Genomic DNA, 22,212 nt, shown 5'->3' with positions numbered 1-22,212 from the left:
CCCCCCCACCACCACCACCACCACCAAAGCCAACCCCGGCGCATGCAGGCTGAATTAATGTGTTGCTATTTTTGGGAGCCCCGTGTTTCCAGGAGAGACCTAATGACGCAATGACGTCAATGCGGGTCAATCGCAGACTGGAGGAATTGAGTGGCTTCCATTTGTGGTGGTGGGGGGTGGGGGCGGGGGTCCTGCTTTTGCAGTATTTTCCTTCAAGAAAGGATGGAAACGGCTGGAAAATGGAGGCACATCTGCTCTAAGAATGCGTGGAAATGTGTGAGGCGGGTGGTGGGGATGGGGGAGAGTGGGGGGGCAGAGCTGAAGCTCCATGCATGCAGAGGTGAGCGTGTTGCATCACGGAGCAGCACGGATAGTAAAGAGAGGTGTGTATGTATGAACGTAGGTATGATGGAGGGTTTTTTTTTCCAGAGTGCACGCAAGGAATGACACGTTTGACTTAATTAGATGTGCTGTTTCTTTCATAACTGAAAATGATATGCCACAATAGTCTGATTACTTGCATTTTGTGTACGTTTTACCTGTCTCTGTCTCCCAAGGGCTTTTTCCACTCCAGCCAGACCGATTCCAAGCGCTCGCATGGGCGCACAGAGGTAAGCCACCACCAACAGCACACACACACAAACACATGCACACACACACACACACACACAGAGACAGGTGCATTTATGTCACATCGTGCATGTACAGTATAGTTGAAGATGCATATTGTGTGTTAGGGTGGTTTTGGTGTTTTTATTGTATGGCAGACAGTTGAAGGTGCGCGTCAGGGAGGTTGCAGGCAGCTCGAAGGCTTCCTGCTGCTTCGTTTGACTGGCCGGTTAGTATTAGGAGGTTTTATTTTAGCTGCCAAAACGGGGGGGGGCAAAATGTTGATTTATTTGCATATATATATTGTGGTGGAAGCGGGGTTGTGAGTGGACTTCTGGCCAAGATGAACTGAATAAAATACATACATGTTGAACTTCCACACACACACACACACGTGCTGACAGATAGACACACACTTGCACACATGCATGCAGAGTGTCGTTAAAGTGTGCGTGTGTGTGAATGTGTGAAGTGGGGTGCAGGGTTGTGTATGGTGGGCGTGGGGGGGGTTAGGGCGTGTACCGGCAAGGGCTGCTGAGAGAGGTTTTCAGTACCACGGACAGCTCACACAATGCTCAAGTGCAGTCCGAACAACTCACACACGTTGTTGGGCAACTACTGTCCGTGATGACACTTATTTAATCATGTTAGCAATGTTCATTTTCATGTCACGAGACAGACAAGTTGACTATTATGAGCAGTTTATGTTTTTAAGCAGTTATGTCTATTGAAATGACGTGCCATATTTTTCTGTCATCCACTCGCTAACCCACCACATTGCAATACAAAAGCTCTATCAATAGCAGATTATAATACTCCGTTTTGATTGACACTGTCAGAGAGATGTTAATTTACCAACATGTGTGCTATTGTGGTTGCATTGCAGTGATGTAGTCCATCTCATAACCAAAACATGTCAATTAAAAGTGTTCATTATTATTGTTCGATATAAGATTGTACAGATGTACCTAAGTGAGTGCAAAAATATTCTACTGCATCAAGGATCTGTGCATGATTTCTACATGAAGCCAAGCATTCAGTGTGTAGCCAGTATCCAAACTGGTCCAACCACCTGTTACTCTAACAGGAATGTGACGTAGTAATGTTCCTTTTCGCCCATATTTTGTAGGTTTTTAAGCCGTTGCCACCTATTTCAAGGCGGTAATCCGTTGCAAGTGTGGTCCATTAAGAGGAGTTCCAATTTACAGAATGAATTGGATTTATATATTGAACACAAATCATGCCTTGCTCTATATGACAACAACAACAAAATGTACAAGCAGTGCATTTGTGGATATAGTTTACCTTGTGTGTGTGTGTGTGTAATAATGCAATAGTAAAGGTAGTAGTAGTATATAAACAAGTAGTAGCTATTCAATCAGAAAGACCCCTTTGACCTGACCCAATGTAATGACCTGTGTCATTGCATTGTATATAAGAGGCTGGTAGATGGATAGTGACAGTCTTTCGTTTTTAAAATCAGTTTTATGCTGTGCATCTAAACAATATGTTTACATTTGGTCTGTTTGTGTCATTTGTTACTTAACATTGATCACAATATTTGGCCGGTCGTCTTCTATCTAAATAGAAACAGCATTTAAGAGCACCTTTAAGTCTAACTTAAAAATGCACAAGGTTTCGTGTGTAGAAGTTCATATTCAGGGTTTGGGGAAGTTTGTATTGTGAGTAAAGCTATAATTTAAATGCACTATACATTACTTTTAAATTAGGTATACTGTACTGTACTGTACGTGCATTTATAGCATTTGGGTTTATAGCTTAGTTTTACTGTTTAACACTGCTGCAATACAATATGTGCATATTGCATATTCTGATTACCATCGCAATGTAGTCACATTTGATTGTTTATACATTTTATTTGTACACTAACGTGTTAGACCACTTTTAGAATGTTATCAATACTGTAATGTTTAACGTTTCTCATTCTGTCACATATGAGATGTTAGAATATCTACTTTCAGTCTCATGGTTCCTCTCAATGTATGTTTCAGACACCGCAGCAACTATGTGTGATTTTAAAAGTGACACGTCTTATTCTTTTCAGGTCTTTTTGCGGTCTGGGCTTGCTGTAAAATTGACTATCCAGGAAGCCCTTACCCCAAAAAGCATCTGCAAAGGATGCTTACATCCTAATTGCAGAAAAATACTCTCCCTGGTCAACCCTCCGCCTCCTGAGCTTCGTGTATTTATTGTGAAGTCTTCTGACACGGCAGTAATACAACAGTGTTGCTAAAATATGTGTTTCAAACTCAGTTCCACTCACAGGCTCCAACATTAGGTACACTGCACAATCTAATAAGAGTCAATGCAAGAGCTTTTATCAGCAAGTATACCTTTTAAAAAAGATACATGTTTGAATAGCAAAATAACAGAAAACAGCTCCCGGTATGATGCAGTCGTTCTACACCATTCCAACCACTATGGGGGAGAATAGATGGCACAGCTTTTGTATTGGATATCATCGGATATATAGTGCAGGTGTACCTAATTTTGTGGCTAGTGAGGGTACACATACGTGTATTGTGTGTCATCTCTACCTAACGAGTTGCTTGTATACCGTATACTGTATTTTACTGAGCATATGTCATGTGATCATTCGCCACAAGAGGGCAGAATAGTTCAACTGTGGGAATGTTTGCTATGAATCCAAGCTCACATGCTGATGGCAGTCTTGTGTATGGTCTTAATTTGTCAGTAAATCTAACAATAGTAATAGCTTGGGTGCGTATAGTGCCTTTCAAGGGACCCAAGGGTGTCTAATGTGTGGGTACAAATGGGAGTCTACAATACAATGGGTGTAATGTAACTAAAAAGCAACATTGAATTAAAGGAGGAAGTCAGTTAGGAGTTCTCGTCTCAATAAACCAATTTCTCATCATCGATTCATTACTCATTCCTACATTGTTAGCATTTCCGGGGTAAAAATGTGTTTTTAGTTACGGGACAAAAAACAAGTGTTATTCAGGTCTATTTACAGCTGCTGCACACATGTGATGCCAGATTACTTCCAGGAAAAGCACATTTCTCAGCATATTACTATAAGTGTTTGTTAGAATTGTTTCTCAATTATCTCATGGCGGGAAACACAGTTTGCTGTTTAGTCAGATAAGGGGCTTTTTTTTTTAAGTGTCACTATTTTCGATGTGATAGTAATTAGGTGCACCTGCACATTCAACACGAGAGCTGTATTAAATGTAATAATAACACATTCAATGAATTAGAATAAAATAGAATAATGGAAAAAAATAGAATATTAGATAGAATAGAATATTTCATATTAAATTAAACTAAATAACAGTGGTGAATTTTGAGGTTTGGATTTGTTGAATGTGTGTCACAAGATCGCATGTCACAAAATCTCGCAAGATTAAAACGTGACAAGATTTCTCGTCCAGGCCTGGGACAAAAGGTAAAAAATAAATAAATGAATCACACAATTAATGAAAATGAACTCGATCATTTTGCCCGCCTCAATATATTGCCATGTGCATGCGTGTCTGTTTCCCTCATCTCCCGCCTCCAAACAGGCAGGACTCATTGGTTTCAGCACCTTGGCGCATTTGTTCCATAGAACAACCGCATGAACGGAGTGAGCCCTTTTGTCAGTCATAAAGTCTCTTTGTCTCGGTGCGTGGAGGCGGGGCCGCTAGCAAACACACAAAGTCCAGAAGTGTGTAAGTAATTGAAATGATATTAGTGGATTGCAATATATTGTCTTTTTTTTTTAAATTGTACTTTTCTTAAAAGTAAAGTCAAAATCTCCTCTCGTCCTCGTAGACCCAATCTCGTGTACCATCTCATCTCGTGAACTGAGTGTCTCATGACGCCCTTTGTTTGCAGTGGGGCACTGAATGTAACTATACTCTACAAAAATGTAAACACAACCCTGTTGTTTTTGCTCCCATTTTTCATGAGCTGAAATCAAAGATGCAAAACTTTTTCTCTGTAAACAAAAGGCCCATCTCTCTCAAATATTTTCACAAATGATGTCTAAAGCTGCAAGATGCTGATTAGACGGCATGATTATTGATTTAGGTTGGCCACAATAAAAGGACAGTTTAACTATACTGGGAGATCTGGAGGGTGTCCAAAACCAGTCAGTATCCGGTGTGACCACCATTTTTGTGACCATGCAAGAGCAAGAACTGGTATGTTTTAAGCTTCCAGGAATTGCGTATAGATATGTACATGTAACATGGGGCAGTGCATCATCATGCTGCAAGATGAGGTGTTGGCCATGGATGAATGGCACAACAATGGGCTTCAGGATCTCATCATGGTTTCTCTGTGCGTTCAAATTATTATCTTTACTAAATTATTGATGCAGCTCTTTTTATAAGCATGTGCAGGTACACCTAATGTTAACTTCATTCATGTAATACTGTAGTTACTCAAGAGCTTTAAAACGATCTTGTTGGACGCTCATTCACTGCTATGCACGTCATGAAAAGCTGACTCCGTTTTTTTCACTCTACGCTTTACGGCGTTAAGACGTCACTCAAGCGCCTGGGAGGGCTGCTAGTGGGGGCTGGGAGATGGGGACAAGGAAAATAACGGCAGCACATGCAGAATCAGAATTCCCGTCATTCCTGTGACTCACCCAAGGAGGTCCTGCTGAGCGGAAGTCCTGTTTTATTTTTTTAAAGTACAACATCTAGAGAAGTAATGAGACGCTGTGAAAGGCCCCATATGAGCACGCCTCAAGACAGTCCTGCAGGGTCGCAGGTCAGTCAGTAACACCGCCCTGCATGGCAAACACGAGGTTTATTACACGATGTAGCTTTAAATGGAAAATATATGCTCCAAGTTTGCTGAATGGGCGCATGCATTTCTTCTCAAGACATGACTCATATGCTACCGTATGTCATGTGACCTCATGAATAATTAATGAAGCCTTGCAGTGGAACTGTCATACTCAGGAGGCTACTTCTTGCTGTGGAGGTGACATTGATCTTCCAGGACGGCTTCTGAAAGGGGACATCTTTTATCCTCTATCTGTAAATATAAGACATGCTGTAAGACACTTTATTGATATTACTGTCACAACAAAATGATGTTGTTACTACCTGGCAGTAAAACAGTAAACATAGAACAAAAGGTTGGAAAATAGTCTCTGGTTGACTAAGTCTCTGTTGTAACCAATGATTGCTATAGTGTTAAAAGGTCCCATATTATACTATTTTGCAGCAATTTACACAAGTGTCAGAATAGTTTACTGCAAGTGCTTACATTTAATGCTAATGAGCTGCGTTTGTCCACACCTGTCTTTGACAGAGTGTATGGCTCCAGAAAGCGCTACTGTACACTTTATCCACTGTTTACATACACAATGTAATTCTTCAATTGCAATTGGAGGACACAAGCAACACAAGCAAATCTACGTGAGCTACAGTGCTAACATTAGTCATATTTTAACAGGAACATCATGCTTAACTTAAAACGTAATAAATAACACTTCACGTGTGAATGTGAAGCTGCAGAAGTGTTTCTTTCAGTTCATGTTAAGTGATGTAACCGGAAATACAAATATGTGACATCAGGCTTTAGAAATAGACAGCAAATCAAGTTCTGGACTTTAGACTGAAGATGAACCCCTGCTGCGTTCAAGTACTGCAAACACAGCTGCACCAAGGTCATCGGTAGCAAATACTTTCCAATAGAGCTCCTGGCTGATGTTACAATCCAGTGAGCCAACACACTAGCCCAAATACGCAACAAGCACGTCACACATGCAGGCGGATGTCAGGGAAACACTGCTGTGCAGGCCTCAACAAGCCCTGCTAAGTGTTACTGGTCTTTAAACAGTTCTCAGCCCATCGAATGCTTCATAAACCACTCTGGTTTTCACCGTAGGCTCCTTTGATTGGGTACCCATTTATACAAGTCATGATGAAAAATACAAAAATGAATAATGATAGCATAAAATAAATTGTATTATAAATGTTCTTCATGTATGATGCCAATTGTTTCTAACGTCTCCTGATCAAATACACGGCAGAAACCTAAGATGAGGCTGCCACAAGCGTTTCTTCTGGGCTAAGTGTGCAAGTCCTGCCTACCTTCTAAGTGCACTCAGTGAGTACACTGAGTTGGAGCACATGGCACCTGCAAGTTTCTGTTTGTCAGCATGTCTCCAACAATATAATATTGCAGAAACATTTATTATATACTATGATTTTCTACAGCCCATGTAATGTCTTTAATGTAAGTGTGACATCATTAGTGTTGCTAATTGGACAGTAAAATTCAGAAAAATTTCATACTGGCGGCACTTGCAATACTCGCTTCATTCTGAAGGAGTGGGGGTATCTGTGAGCTGGAAGGTGCTCCACAGAGAGGGAAAGCCAGTGTTTTTTTGTTTTGTTTTGTTTTTTTACTTTATTGAAATACAAAAACAGCAGTGCCGGCTGGAGCTCCATTTACAAACAATTCAAATGTAAGATATTTTCATGCTCTGCTGAATGAATGAATGAATATCACTGCCAAGATGGAGGATTATTCAAGATATCCACTCGCATCAGGTGATCAGACTTTTACTGGAGAAGGATAGGCTGCATGTATTTCATATACCGTTGTTGTCCCGCGCTACATTGTGGTTGAAATAGCGCTCCCTCACTTTATTGCGTTTTTTTTTTTTTATTAATTAATAAATGACCGCTGTCTTTCATGATCGACTACAGACTATTAGTCAAAACATATTAAAATACAATGATATGTAGTATTCTGGTCACTCGGCGGCAGTAATGACACAAAACATTGAGACGTGACCTTACATTACCATTTAACATTTCATGAAGTCATGAAGTCAGCCATGGCATGTCCGACATGATAGTTCCCCTCCCATCCCATGTGGAAGTGGTAGGTTTTTGGCTTTTTAAGTTTAGAAGAAATAAATTCAAGGCTAACTAGCGCGCTCGCTTGTTAGCTAACTGCCATCTCGAGTCCCTGCAGCTTAAAAGTTGCCATGTGGTGTAAACAATGAATAATAGGAATGTAGAGGTGACTACGGTGGTGTTATTTCATGTCTACAGGGCTCTCATAATGTTAAAACCCGTATTTAGAAAGTCAAACAGGTTCAATTTATTAACATTGAATCCTACATCACGGAAAATTCATTTAACGCGGTCGGGTCTAGAACCAATTAACCACTATACAGTAAATGAAGGATGACTGTACAAGAACGAGATGAGATGTTAACATTAGTTTTAAGAAAAGTACAAAGAACAAATATATGACAATACTTTGCAATCTACTAATTTAATTACGCTGTGTGTATGCTACTGGCCCCACCTCCACCCACCGAGACAAAGAGACTGTATGATGACAGACAAAAGGCCTCACTCCATTCATGCCGTTGTTCTATGGGACAACTGTGTCAGGTGCTGAAACCAATGCACAGAGTGAACTCTCTTCCTGCCTGTTTGGAAGCAGGAGACAAGGAAAACAGACAGGCATGCACATGGCAACGTATTGAGGCCGGCAAAACTATCGAATTCATTTTCATTAATTATGTGATTATATAATTATTGTGTAATTATTTGTTGTCATCCCAGGCCTAGTGCCCATTAGACGTCTTTAAATCTTGTCACATTTTCATGTCGCAAGTTCTTGTGACACCCCTAAGATCATGAATACATAGGACGTGATGGAAAAAGTCCTTTGTCCCAATAGATGGTAATCACATGAGGTGTGGCGTGGGAACTTTATCTCAGCCATGGGAAGGATGTACATTTTGGGACACATCATCAGAAGTGTACCTTTGAATCAGTGGGTGTTTTGGCCTTTCAACACTAGACACCTTCATCAAAGGTGGCCAACTACAGGGTGATCAAGCCTGAGCCTGTGTCCCATGCCCAATCATGAGTAAAGTAGTGCCTGGAAAGTGGAGGGATATGAGCTAGGCAGTAAGGTCCCGACCTCGGCTTAAAAAACCTGCCCCGCCCACCAGGTCATCGCTCAGCCTACCCCCTTCCTCCCACGGCACACCCCTGAGTAAGGTCACGAAGGAACAGGGTGGATTGTCAGGTGGGTACCCTCCTTCATTGGTGTTTCGATGATAGCCCCATGACACCTCCAGAGAGCTCTTCGGCAACACCTGGCGTCTCAGGTTTGTGCCCCCCTCTGCTTTGAGCCCAGCGAGTGTCCTTGCGCTTGATCATAGCCACTGGCTGCTTCTTTCGGCCGCTTATTGTCTGTCGCAGAGCCTGTCCATGAATGCCAAGGTCTTTCATAAGCCTGATGGTAGAAGCCACAAAACCTCTGCATCCTACTTCAGCTGGATAGACCTTGACCTTCCATCCTTGTTGTTGTGCATCTTCTGCCAGATCTGTGTAGCGCAGTTTCTTTGGTTCCCCTAATTAATAGTAAATCCTACTTCGTAGAAATTCACTAATCGTCGTTGGGTGTGGAACCAACTGGCTCCTCTTTATGATTTTCACAGTTATGGCATAAAAACCCTGTTTACGAGCTTCTAAATACACTTTTTAACATTATTAGAGACATCTAGACATGAAATAGCACCCATATAGTCCCTTTTACATTTGTATTACCCAATAAAAAGTAATGAAAATAGGTATTACTCTTCACAGATAAGTGCTAGTGCCTTTTAAAACCTCACTATACTAAGTTAAAAGCCTATTATAACAGCTTGGAATTTGTTTAAATAGAACATAACAATTGTTGCTATAGAAACACCTCCTTTAATGTCTGTGGACCAACCTGGACACATACTATTATTTTAGCATGAGCATTAGAATCAACTTTGCTGCTTGTGCAGAGCTGGCCTGGTACTAACATTAATTTCTATCTCATTCTGAGTCTATTACACTTCAAGCCTATAAGGGAAGCCAGAGTAGCTCTTTGGTGGAAATAATCCAAAAATAGGACTGGCCCACACGGCATGGCAAACAACACTAAGCTGATATTGTTTTATGTTACTATAAGGGCTTATTTTGATGGTACATTGGCTTGTAATAAGAAACAATGGCAGAAATGTTGCTGCATTGTTGACTCCTGTCCATTGGTGAGTAAAATACACTTCACATCGGTAAGGGGAGACATAGGGGAAAATAACAACTGTTCCTTACTGTTACTTTAAAGTCGGCCTCAGTGCAAATGAGAACTATATACAGTCACCATGACAAGACTTACCTTAAAATGTTTCCTGTGAGCAATGGTGTTGTATTCCTGTAGGCAAAATCCTTGTTGAAAAAAAAAAATATTCAGTGACCGGCAGCTGTTATTCATCCCAGATGTCAGCATTTAAAAAGTCAGTTTGTTGCTGGCACAGAAAAGTAAAAGGACCTTCTTTTGTGTGTGTGTGTGTGTGTGTGAGAGAGTGTGTTTGGAAACTCCATCCAGTTCATTCCTCCATGTTTTTGCTTTCATGAATAATCGACAATTCCCGTTGAAAGACTAAAGTGGGACCTTGCCTGCCACCAGGTTACTGTAATTCCCAGAAATGTGTCCTTTACTGTGCCTTTTCTCGTCAATTTCCAGATACGATCATATTTCTGCTCAAGCTAAGCGTGTTATAAAGACAATGTGTGACTTTTATGAGACCCCTGTTTTCGCTCCCCCTCCGTGTCTGTGTGTGTGTGTGTGTGTGTGTGTGTGTGTGTGTGTGTGTGTGTGAGGTATGCAGGCTTTACAGTAAATTACTTTGAGTGAAAACTAAAATAACATAATAGCCTTGTTTTGTTTTTAATTTCCCATAAGGATGTAGACCTCCTCTAAGGCCTGTTCCCTGACGTGTCTGTATCACAACATTGACATCCATCCAAGAATAGCGGCTTCTTGAGAGAGAGGGAAAAAAAGAATGAAGTAGGGGGAAAAAAATTAAAACCAAGAGCTGAGATGTCAAAAATGACCTAGGAGCTCCATTAGAAACATTTGAGATCTTTGGCAAAATACTGAAGCTGTTTTTATTAGGAGGCTGCAAATGTTACGCAATGCTTTTACTGTATGTGATGGTGACAGCTTGAAATTTGCAAAGCACAAGCAGGCTGCGTTCACTAAGGCATAAGAGTTGGATTGGACTGACCTGATTCTGTGCCGAAAAACATTCCGGGTAATGTCCCTGGGCCAAACCTGATTTTTTCGCCCCCAAACCTCATCATGTGCTTTTCTGGTGTGATAAGAATTATCACAAATATGTAGTTTCAGTGTTTTACATAGATTCCTTCAATTGCATGTCTCTACAATCTTTGCATTTTATCGGATGCTATTTGGTTTAACTATGCCTTGCAGAATAAATAACTATAATTACAAAAATAATAATGTGGTATTTCCTCAAATAAACACTGTGTCTCATTTTCCACTTTAACAAATAAATGCAAATATGCAAAGTAATTAAATAATTACTTTCACTATTAATGCAACAGATTTCATTTTTTACTTTAATTAAAAAAAAATAATAAATGCCTCTTTTTCCCGTACATTAAAAATAACAGGTATAATTACTTTTACTATAAATACAGTATAATAAAGAATACATGTTATTATACAGGGTGGGTGGGGGGTTGATTCTTCAAAGGTACAGTGAATAATGGCCAATAATTTGATTCATGAACAAAAGTGGATTCTAAAGTGTACCGACTGTCCTGCCCTTGGATATAATATTCATTGTCACACACATGAAGCAGCAGCTACTATTATACTTATGCATCACTATTTGTGGAAAGGTTTGAAAACATTAAGAACTGGGGTGACACTCGGCTCACAAGACGAGACATGATATTGGGTTCACGAGAACAAGACGAGACGATATTTCACCACTACTTTTAAGAAAACTACAATGAAAAAAATGTAAGACTGAACAAAAACAAGAATTTTTATTTAACCGAGTCATAAAATCCAGGTACATTTGAAATGTTTTACATCTTTGCATGCATGACCTAAGCATGATGCGTTTAAGTGTTTCCAATTAAAAATGATAAAAGTTACAATAGTGATGGCAGTTGTAGCTGCTACTGCTAATCATTTATGTTGATGTATAGTTACATAAAGGTTGTATTTAAAATAGATTGCAGTAGATAGGTTTTATGTTTGACTACCATTCCCATAATGCTACAATCACCTTTTTTTGGTTGTTTTTGTGTTTTTAATTATTTATTAGATTATTTCCCATCACACATTGTGATAGAAGTCATATGCAGCGATTGAGTTTTGATCTGACTGAAAGTAACTTTGATCAAATGTAGATTTGCTGGGTCTCAACCACGTGACATAGAGGCTTACTACCGGTGAGCAGATGGGGGGCAAGCATCAAGTGCTCCAATTGTGTGAGTGTACATGGTGTCATACATGAAGACACAAAAGAGTTGAAAACAAGACAATCGAAAAGCAGTGAAAGCTTATCTTTAGCGTCACACATAATGAAAATAATGCTTCTAACATGCCTTTTTGAGTCCTTACAGCAACTCAGTGTGCATTAATACATTCTTGTATGTGTCCTTTATCGTTTCGCTGCACTGTTTGGCAAAGTCTGATCTCCATAGCCAACGCACTACGCACTTTCCGGGCTGCTATACCCATGGACCCACTTGACTCAAGTGATTGTGTTTAAATTGTCGGTGACTATTTGTACTTACTTTTACTTTTTTTTTTTTAATTAACTCATCCAGGACCTCAGTACAGACTACTGTTATTTTTATGCAATTTCTTGTTAAAAATAAATTGCAAATATAATAAATGTAAACTTAAAAGAAAACATATGAATGAAATAATACAATAATCCAAGAATATTGATATAATAATAGTAAAATTGTTGGTAATGATAATATAAATAATATTGGATATTAATTATTGACATTGGCAATAGTTATTTTGGCATGAATGGCTGCTACAGTGGAGATGAGCGACTCAACTGTGTGAAGTTCCTTGCCAAACAAATAGGACTGACCTGGTTGCATTGGGCAATATTTGGAATGAGCCATGGGCACTGCAGGTCAGCACAGGATATATAACACGTATGGCCTACTGATTATCTGTAACTGGGACTTTATGTAAAATGGTACAAGAAACTGTAATATTGGGTTTTTAAAAAGCCGTGATTAATTACGCATTGGAAAGCCATTACATACGCTTCTTCAAGGAACATTAAGAAACCATTTAGATGCATTTTTCTCTGGTGACTCAAATATGGCAGGTTAATTGTTATGAAAATTGTCTTGCATATTCAAGCCCCCACCCCGCCCCCTCTGCATTACAACCGGGGAGGGTGTGCGATGGGAAGAGGTAGGTGAGGGGATGGACAAGGGGACTGGAGGGTCGGGGAAAGAGATGAGTAAGAGATGACTCAACATCCCACCACTATAAGATATGCTGATGGGCGCCTGGCATTGAACACACTCACAACCAAGCAAGGGTAAGCGCAACTTTCTTCTAAGCTTCTTTAAAGTACATTTCAGTGTGTCGGTTGATATGGTTGTAATATATGTTAAACATTTTGTGGGATGCTTGGATGTTGGCTTGATGTGTAAAAGAATCCTAGTGGTGAAAAGCCTTGTTACCATCTGTTACTTAGTTGATAAGTTAGTCATCATTTTTAAACACTCTCTCTCCAAGTAATGCATGACTGGGAAAAATAAGTCATGTGCCTAAGGTGATTGTTTTTTGTTTTAATATTTAGTACCTGATTCCACTGCTAATTAGAAAAATATCTGCATTCAAAATCATTTTGATTATTGTCTGCATTTTCTATTGTACTTATCATTACGTATTATCATTATTATGCAGTCGAGTTAAAGAAATTAAGTCCTCCAGAACCTTATGTATTTCAGTTACATCTTCAAATAAGATGATAAATTGAAAATAAATCAAATAATTGTATTATTTATTTATAGTCATATACAACTACTTTGCAGAAATAGCATCTTCTAGGACCTTGGTGTGGTCCATTTTATGTACCCGTAGTTGTGTTTTTTTTTTTTTTAATAAATTGCATATCATTAAATAACATTTTAAAATGTAAATTTTAAAAAGGAAATTTCACGCATGAATTACATGCTGCAGCATGATCCAGGAAATAACATTTTATTTTTTTGTAGACCTTTTGTTACCTTTTGTTATTTTTGAACTGTGAATCTTGACATAAAATTACTCAATACAAAATAAAATAATGATAATGCCAATAACATGATTCATACAACAATTACTGATAATGATAACATTTATACATTGCAGTATTGTACATGTATCTGTACATGAACGTGTATGCAAAAAAGGTTTATCTTTGTACAACTGGCTGTTGAACCAAATTAGGATAGCACGACCTCAGCAGAAGTGATCTTTGTACTTGTAATCATTTATTTGCAGCTGTAGGAGTATCTCAAATATTTGCAAGCACAGCGTTGAGTAAATGGGCATTAGGAAGGCGGACGTGACGTGACCTGACAGTTCTGAGTAAAAAGAAAATATGGGGCTGAAGGAGTGTAAACTAACCTGCATCATATCTAATCATGTTGGGATTTCTTGCCAGATAAAAAAGTGAGTAAACATGGACTACATCACCTTGGCCGTCCTGGTGTCCTCCCACATGCTCAGTGTGACCACAGCTGCTGCTCTGCCGGTGGAAGCCATGAAGATGAAAACCAAAGTGAAGCGTATCGCTGAGCAGCTGGTGGTGAGGCTGAATATAAACATCCAGGTAACATTCACAGCATAAACATCATTATGAGGGGTGAAAACAACCTTGATGGATTGTTGTCATCGAAGTGCAGGTTCCTGATAGCATGACATTGACGCCGCCCACAGACCAACCGGACGGGCTCTCCTCGGTGGTGGCACTCTTGGACGGCTACAACGGCCTCATCTCAGACTCCCTGAACATATCCCAGGTGAAGACGGACATTTCCTCCTTAAAGGGTTACCTGGTGCAGTGGAAGCAGGGCCACTGCAACGACACCAAGTCCAAGCCCAAACCTCTCGTATCGGTCCCACTGCAGCGGCTGCAGAGTCAGCGAGCCTTTAACCTCACCGTGAGCATTGAAGCTCTCATGAGAGTGAAGGAGCTCCTCGGCCAGCTACTGCAGAACATGGACCAGCTGGAGAAATGCTGAAAGACTGACATAATCATCTTTAGCACGCACTTATTTAAATACTGGGATCTATTTATATGCTGCATTTAGCTGTTTTAAGTTGTATTGCCAAGAGAGCTGCAGTAAATTCTAAATGCTTATCTATGATAGGAAAAAACACATGAACTGCATGAAGTCAGTCGTGGTTCTGCAGTGACATCATGAGTGTTTGAAGCAGGTAGAGGAAAGGTTAACTTCCGCCTAGGTGCAATATCACCAGCTCTTCCAGTATTGCTATTTATAACCTTAAAATATGCATTTTGTATATTTTTTACTGTACTTTTTTATAAACACTGTATAACTATTTAAGGAAAAACATGTTTCATAAAGTGAGTTTTTCAAATGTTAAGGGGGTTTTCAAAACGGCTCTATGTAAATGTCAATGAAATCATGCAGACCCAATTGTTTTTGATATATTTAATAAAAAGCCCGCTGACAAGTAAAACTCTTGCATTAGTTTGATTCACTGGTGGTGGCGACAACATACAGTAGTTGAAAGCAAAGTTTCATACAAATATATTGTACAATTGACAGTATATTATTAAAATCACCATCACTGGAATTACGGTATCTTGTCTCCAAATACATGTTTAAATTACGGTAACTAACTATCAAACCACTTGCTGTTTCTCATACCGGAGGTTTTCTCACTTTTAGAGAGAAGTTTCTTCTTGTACTGCTCCACCAGGTTGTCAAAACGGTCCCCGCCCTTGCTCCCAAAATGCTTCTTTGGAGCTTTACTCTTCTGGAAGGAAAAAGAACAGCAACAGTCAGGACATAGCCAAATGTGTTTTGGTTATGTTTTTTAGCATTATAACGGGCAAAATATTAACAGCTCTAACCACCGCAAAAAACCCCAACCACAATAACAAATATATTGTGAAATTAATACCGCCATCAAACCTGAGCACAATTATCACTGTAACGGCAGAATCTGTGATACATATACTGACTCAAACTGTGCCTAATAAATTGGCTAGAATTTATATTTAACATGTAAATTGCGATGAATTATGACACTTTTGAAAATCTACTAGTCATTATGCTACCACTGTGTTATATTACTTCAGCTACACATGTAAACACCCGTGGCTTAAAAGCAACATGAATTTAAAAAATACAAAATGAATAACCATTATTATTCTTATGATTATTATTTCTTTTAGCCACACAATTTGAATAAAATCATCATTATTTAATTTAAATTGGTGTTAATATCATTTAATTACTAAAGCAGAATAACTGAGTCACATTTATGAATACAGATGCTATGCAGATTCACACCACATTAAAACAGTGTTAATTTTTTTTTTTTTTTTTTAAAGGGCGGAATATACACATGCGAAAGTTAGCTCTCCCCTTGCAGTAACTAATCAAAGCATACAGCACCTTTAATCTATACATTTGTTCAATCTTAAAACAAACCTGAGTTCTTGGCTGTGTGGGCTTCTCCATTAGTCGTTTCTGGTGTTCTTTCCTGCTGCCTCTTTGCCGTGCTTTCTTGGGGGGCGGAGCCCTCTGCTTCCCTTTGTCGCGCATTCTAGAAAAAGTGTCATCATTAGTAACGGAGGCGAATAAAAATGAAAATGTTTTACCTTGCTGACACTGAATGATGCATAGATGTAAAAAAGTATCACAGCTGCACCTGATCTTCGGCCCCCGGTGGGAAGGGAACAACAGAACTTTCCTCCGTTTCTTTCCGTTATCCAAATCGACGTGCTCCACCTCAGGCTTGGTCTGGAAACCGCAGTGTGTGTTGGGCCTTTGGTTGTCATGATGAGCTAATGAACACAGAATAGTTTAATGAAGAGAACTAGGGTTTGTCTATATGTGCCCTGCGGTTGGCTGGCAACCAGTCCAGGGTGTACCCTGCCTCTCGCCCTAAATCAGCTGGAATAGGCTACAGCATACCCCCACGACCCTAATTAGAATAAACGGCATAGAAAATGGATGGATGGAAGAGGACCAGGAAGCGTGCATGGATATACATTAATGAAGTTAGCCAGGAGAGTAACATTGTAATAAGTTGGTGGATAGACTTATTTATTAATACTTATTGGGACACCTGGCCCTTACACCAACAGGAACATAGTTTGCTGTCTAAATAAGAACATGATGTCAGCCAAGGCCTACATCCATGCTGAGAAGATGTAATTTTTAAAAAGAAACAATAAGATGAAAAAGAAATCTGATTACTTACTGGAATTGTTTTGGAGCTTTTGTCCATACAGTTTTTCACCAATACAATCAATAGTGTTTGCCTCCTAAGCCAAGTATGTATGTATACCTTTTCTCTTTCCAGTCTGCTGCATTGAGGACATAACTTGAGTGCCAAAATGTTTGCTTCCTTTCCCCTCTCTGCTTGTCTGAGGCTGAGGTGTCATGCCGACATTTCCAGTCTGTTTTTTGTAATGTTCCTACAAAAACATGCACAAAAAACACAAGTTTAGATATTTAAAGTAGAAAAAAACTTTTCAATAAGTGAATAAAAGCTTACCTTGTTTTTTTGTCGGCGCATTTCTTTTATTTTGAGCTTCCGAGAATCCTCCAGAGAAAACTCGACAATGGGTCTCTGGAGTATGACACAAGATGCAAAGTTAGAAATCAATAAATGTGATTAATAAAAAAGGGCCCCACCCCTCCCAAAGAATGTAAAAGTGGTAAAACAAAAATATCATGTGGCCAACAAGCAAGCACCTTATGTGGGCCAAAGATGTCGGGGTTGTTGTTGAGGTAGCGAAGTGCAGCGAGAGCATGTTCGTGCTGCTGAAATTGGACAAAGCCATAACCTAGAGACTGGCCCATCACCTGACCCTTCTCGGGCTTCCTGTCATAAATGATGCGACACTGGAACACAAGCAGACAAGAGCACAAACATACACATTTAGTGAAGTGACAACGAAAGTGACACCACCACCCTCTAGTGGACGGCTTGTAAGTAAGTGGGGTTAAAAGCTCACCTCTGGTATCCGCACTCCTTTGGGTTCCTTCACTGCTTGGAGACACAGCGCCCGCAGCTTTTTGTCGTCTACCGACTTTGGCAAGTTGTGGACGCATAGACGAGTCTTGGACACAAAGACACTAATGTCCCGGAGCTTTGTTCGTTTTACTTCTTCAAACTACGAGATAAAACAAACAGATATAAATAAATGCATGAACTTCTGCTTTTTTTTGTTGTTCCTCCAAACACCTAACTCACTCTGGCTCTCTTGATCATGTCTGCTTCAGGCACACCCTCTGCAGCTGTGGTTCCAGCACGGATCACTGAGGGACAGTGGATAACATAAATTAGCATGGAATAATATTGCACAGCCGTATAAGAACTTTAACTACTAACTAGGCTTGGGTCGTTATGAGAATCTGACGGAATGATAACCTTGGGCAAAAATATCACGGTTTCACAGTATTATAATTATAACTGTAAAATGCGTTATTTTGAAATATCTTTACTGAAAAAAAGATTTCCCCCCCCATCCTCACATTTCTGTTGAACATTAATTTTAAAACAATATAACAGAGCGTGATTGAAGTAGAACATATGTATTTAAAATACATAACAAAAAATAACTTTTTCTTATAAAAAATAAATTTTTTCTTAATAAATAAATAAATAAATAAAATGCAGTCTAATGTGGCCAATACTGTACTTTTGTCACAGACCATAAATGTTTTCTTAGTGGGGAAAAAACAACAAAGCAAAATGCAAATAAACGCAATCACCGGCTCAATCAGTGGTTCAAAAAGGTCACATCATTTTTTTTTTTTTAAATGTTACGTTATTATCTCATCTCAAACCTTTTTCCATGGACTGTATTTTTGATACTACCGAGAACCATTCCGTGTTTTTTTTTTTTTCCTTTTTTGTTGTCAAACTATCAACACCAAAGGAGTTATGTTGTGTTAAATGATGCAAAGAGGAGTAGGAACAGGTTACTCACGTCCTTCTCTGGCCAGATACAAGTTCCTGGTGCCCGTCTGCACTTTGACTTTATTATTGACCTTCAGCTTGGCTGCGTCATCTTTGCTCACTGCAGCCACAATCAGCAGCTTTCTACCATCCAGCTGGATGCCGCTAGTCTGTGCAAGATAAGATGATATGGGTGATGAAAAACACAACACTACACCATGTTGGGAAGCCATGCAAACTAGGTAATACAGTATATTACCGCTGCTTCATCCTGTGCTGCAGCTATGCATCTGTCTGCCGCCTCCTTTGTTTTAAACTGAGCAAACGCACAACCTGTGAGAAAGAACAGAGCTAAGATAAGTACACGAAACAAAAAAAAAGCAAAAGAGCATCCCACATGAGGGCTGGTTGGCTCACCTTTTGAATGTCCCGTGTCTGGATGGAAAACAATCTTTATGTAGTTCAGTTCTCCGTACTGGAGGAGAACTTCTTCCAAGCCTTCTTCCTCTGTGTCAAAGGACAGGTTCCTAGGGCATGGTGTGAAACAGGCATGTTTGAGTACAACCACCTCTGAAAAGAAGAGCATAACAAGGGCAGCCGCAAACCTGATAAAAATTGTTCTGCCCTCTTGCACGTCCGAAGGGAGCGGCTTCTTTGTTTTCTTTTGAACTAGTGTGAATGAAATTAAGTGATGTGATTATTAAAAAAAAAACAATCACATGCAAAAGTACGCAAGATGAAAGAAAATACCCGATTTGTCATCTTCTGCTTCATCGTCATCATCACTGCCATCAGCATCTTCGGCTGAATCGAGGCTATGGTCGGAGTTGTTGTCTTCTTCTCCCTCCTGGGACTCTTTGTCATCAACATCCTCATCTTCACTGTCTTCTTCTTGTTCTTCATCATCATCATCATCATCATCATCATCATCATCAGACTGCGAATCCTCCATTGGTGGTGGAGATTTTTTAGCGCTAACCCTGTGGGCGGATAACTGGATGAATAAGAACTTGTTCACACTGCCAAACCTTAAATACAATCTACTTAGTACTGCTTATCACATTCAAGCAAAGCTGGAAGCGGGGTACACCCTCAACTGGTCGTCAGTCAATCACAGATCACATATATAAAAACAACCGTTCACATTTACGTACATTGACCGAGTAGAAACTGATCCCACACTGGCTTCACAAAATCAGCCAAGTGAACCACTACAATATCAGTGATATACAATTTTTTTTTTAAATTTTTGTAAACATGTAAAGAAGAAAGAAGAAGATGCAATGTTGAATGCCCCCAAAATTGTACATTGTGAAGTACTGTGACTCCAGCTCAGCGAGCATCCGGGGGATTAACTTCGCTAGTGTTTGTTTTTGCTTCTTTTTATTGTACCACTGATGGCAAAAAGGAAACGTGTGATGACATCAGGAAATAGCATGAGGTTAATTTTGTCACTTGTGTGACGGTTCAGAATGTTAAATTATTACTTGAAACACTGCCTGATTAGTTAATAAAGATTTTATGTTTGTGAGAGTTCCAGTCTGGAAAAAATTACTTCCTATGGGAAAAATTGTTTTGAAATGACAACAACCTGGAAGTCAGTGTCACAGAATGGATCGTGTTCATGTTTGGAGGTTCAACTGTATTAGCTTTGGTAGTAAAACAAAAAAAAAACACTGTTCATCTGAAGAGCAGAAAAAAAACAGCCAAGTTCAAAAGAACTACAGTATGCTTCACTTTAGTAGTTGGCTATGGTGGATGAAATACTATTCTGTGTACCCGTAAACGTTCAATAGAGGTCACTGGAGTTCTTTTGGGCACATATAGATGGCAGTGAAGTGATAAACATGTTTCACAGCAAAATGCATGTACAATGCCAGTACTTCTTTAAACAAATATGCAATATTAGGTTCCGCTTTTTTTTTTTCGTCATATGCAGCTCAGATTTGCCTCTGGGCTAAGAGTGCCAATGAAAAACTAAGTGATGAGTTATGTCACACGGACACACATTTGAAGCTCATACTTGCTACTGGCGGCTTGATTCTTTTCCTCGTCTCCGTCTTCGTCATCAGACTGAGACTCTGATTGTATTGTAGAGCTGCCTTCAGTTGCAGTCGTCCCTGTGAAAGAAAGCGGTGTCAATGCAAATGTCTAGGTGACTTTGACTTGACTCTTTGTCATGTCAATGATTAGAAAAAGACAAATCAATGGTTTGCAATGCGGATCATTACTTGCACTGGAGGTTGCCTGCATGGCAACATACTTGTCCTTCGGCACAGCCCAGTCAACAGCCACTTGCCGACCTTAAAATGTTGCACAGTAAGTATGCACCCACATTATAAAGCTAAATGAAAGAAAGGGGGGTACAAAAGGTATTTTAGTGACCTTTTATCTCCTTCAGGTTCATGGCTCGAAGTGCTATGGATGCCTCGCACACAGTCTTAAACTGAACAAATGCAAATCCTCGCATCTTACCATCTGTGAAAAGGGCAAATAAGTTTAGATACAATTATTCCAATGTGATCCAACACAAGAAATGTATGAGAAAAATCTGCCTGTATGATCCAGTGCGGCTCTACACCACTGTAAACTATTTAGTTAGTAACTATTCAGTAACTACATAGTATTCAGTTTACTTAAGCAAGCGATTTACCTGGCTTGAGGGGGATTTTAGTTTCAAGAACTGACCCAAACTCTGCGAAAACCTGCTTCAGATCATCCTCAGAGCACTGCAATACAAAACATGACACATACCCACAATCTTTCTCACAATAGCTATGAATGAATGAATCTTAACGTACCTTGAAACTGAGGTTCCTAATGATGAGTCTAGCTTTCAAGTTGTGCTTCTTTAAGTTTTGTGATTTCTCGCCAGTTTCCTTTTTTGGCGGTGGTGGTGGTTCTGCATCTTTTGTAGCTGCATATACAAAAAACGTCAATGCTATGAGCAAACAATTGTGAAAAAGTTCGCCAATGGCTTTATGCACACCTGTTTTCTTCGTGTTTTTCAATTTCTTCTTAGCCACTGAAATAAGAAGCTTCTTTCCATCGTAATCATTTATTTCTTTCAGTGCTCGCTGTGCATCTTCTTCCATGGCATATATGACATAGCCAAACCCTCGACATTTTGCTACGCCTGGTTATTAAACAGAAATGTGATGTTTAATGACCCAACAACTAAATATCTTAGTTTTATGTACGGGTTAAAGATCACCTTTGTCTTTGACCACGAAGCACTGTTTGACAGGACCAATCTCGGAAAAAATCTCCTCAAGGCGTTCGTTTGAAGCCGATTCTGGCAGCGAACCGACATACAAAGTCTGTGCTGGCATGGTTCTCTACTGCCTCGTTAATGTTAGCACGCTGATTCTAGCCTTTTTGGCTGGAAAATAACTCACCAACGAACTGCTTTCACTGTCGTCGCCAAAATACAAAACGGAAAACACAAAATATACAATAGTACAGAAAAGACTAGTTCGAAAACATGTTTACAGATATGGACATAGCTGCAATGTGCGCGACAAAATTGTGTCGCATGTTTACACGACGCACGCGGCCATCTTGGAAATTACACGGAAGTCGTCACAGGTTTATTCG

General features: G+C 39.6%; 2 protein-coding genes across 2 annotated transcripts; one reads left to right on the top strand and one right to left on the bottom strand.

The window, feature by feature from the left end:
- Positions 1-237: 237 nt before the first annotated feature.
- Positions 238-15,139, top strand: LOC129181624 (leptin-like). Its single transcript, XM_054777059.1, has 4 exons — positions 238-383; positions 558-611; positions 2,622-14,278; positions 14,352-15,139. The coding sequence occupies exons 3-4, from the start codon at positions 14,129-14,131 to the stop codon at positions 14,688-14,690; spliced, it is 489 nt and encodes a 162-aa protein (XP_054633034.1). The 5' UTR covers positions 238-383; positions 558-611; positions 2,622-14,128; the 3' UTR covers positions 14,691-15,139.
- rbm28 (RNA binding motif protein 28) lies at positions 13,077-22,192 on the bottom strand. Its single transcript, XM_054777058.1, has 21 exons — positions 21,830-22,192; positions 21,605-21,751; positions 21,417-21,532; positions 21,269-21,344; positions 21,001-21,093; positions 20,847-20,918; positions 20,639-20,735; positions 19,366-19,595; positions 19,221-19,284; positions 19,033-19,142; positions 18,875-18,948; positions 18,647-18,785; positions 17,908-17,972; positions 17,669-17,827; positions 17,406-17,555; positions 17,206-17,280; positions 16,996-17,125; positions 16,354-16,489; positions 16,134-16,248; positions 14,323-15,453; positions 13,077-14,248 (listed from the first exon to the last, which is right to left on the bottom strand). The coding sequence occupies exons 1-20, from the start codon at positions 21,945-21,947 to the stop codon at positions 15,313-15,315; spliced, it is 2,307 nt and encodes a 768-aa protein (XP_054633033.1). The 5' UTR covers positions 21,948-22,192; the 3' UTR covers positions 13,077-14,248; positions 14,323-15,312.
- Between the last annotated feature and the right edge of the window lie 20 nt (positions 22,193-22,212).

Source organism: Dunckerocampus dactyliophorus, chromosome 5 (assembly GCF_027744805.1).
Source record: "Dunckerocampus dactyliophorus isolate RoL2022-P2 chromosome 5, RoL_Ddac_1.1, whole genome shotgun sequence".
NCBI classification, from domain to species: Eukaryota; Metazoa; Chordata; class Actinopteri; order Syngnathiformes; family Syngnathidae; genus Dunckerocampus; species Dunckerocampus dactyliophorus.
The sequence above is the reverse complement of the archived record's forward strand: the minus strand, read 5'-3'. Positions and strand labels throughout refer to the sequence as shown.

Bases quoted from the DNA above. Each gene is read 5' to 3' on its own strand.
- LOC129181624 (XM_054777059.1), top strand. From the start codon at position 14,129: ATGGACTACATCACCTTGGCCGTCCTGGTGTCCTCCCACATGCTCAGT. The intron at 14,279-14,351 runs GTAACATTCACA...ATCGAAGTGCAG, and splicing joins GGCTGAATATAAACATCCAG to GTTCCTGATAGCATGACATT.
- rbm28 (XM_054777058.1), bottom strand. From the start codon at position 21,947: ATGCCAGCACAGACTTTGTATGTCGGTTCGCTGCCAGAATCGGCTTCA. The intron at 19,143-19,220 runs GTTTGCGGCTGC...ACCATGCCCTAG, and splicing joins GGCAGAACAATTTTTATCAG to GAACCTGTCCTTTGACACAG. The intron at 18,786-18,874 runs GTAATATACTGT...TATCTTGCACAG, and splicing joins CAGCACAGGATGAAGCAGCG to ACTAGCGGCATCCAGCTGGA.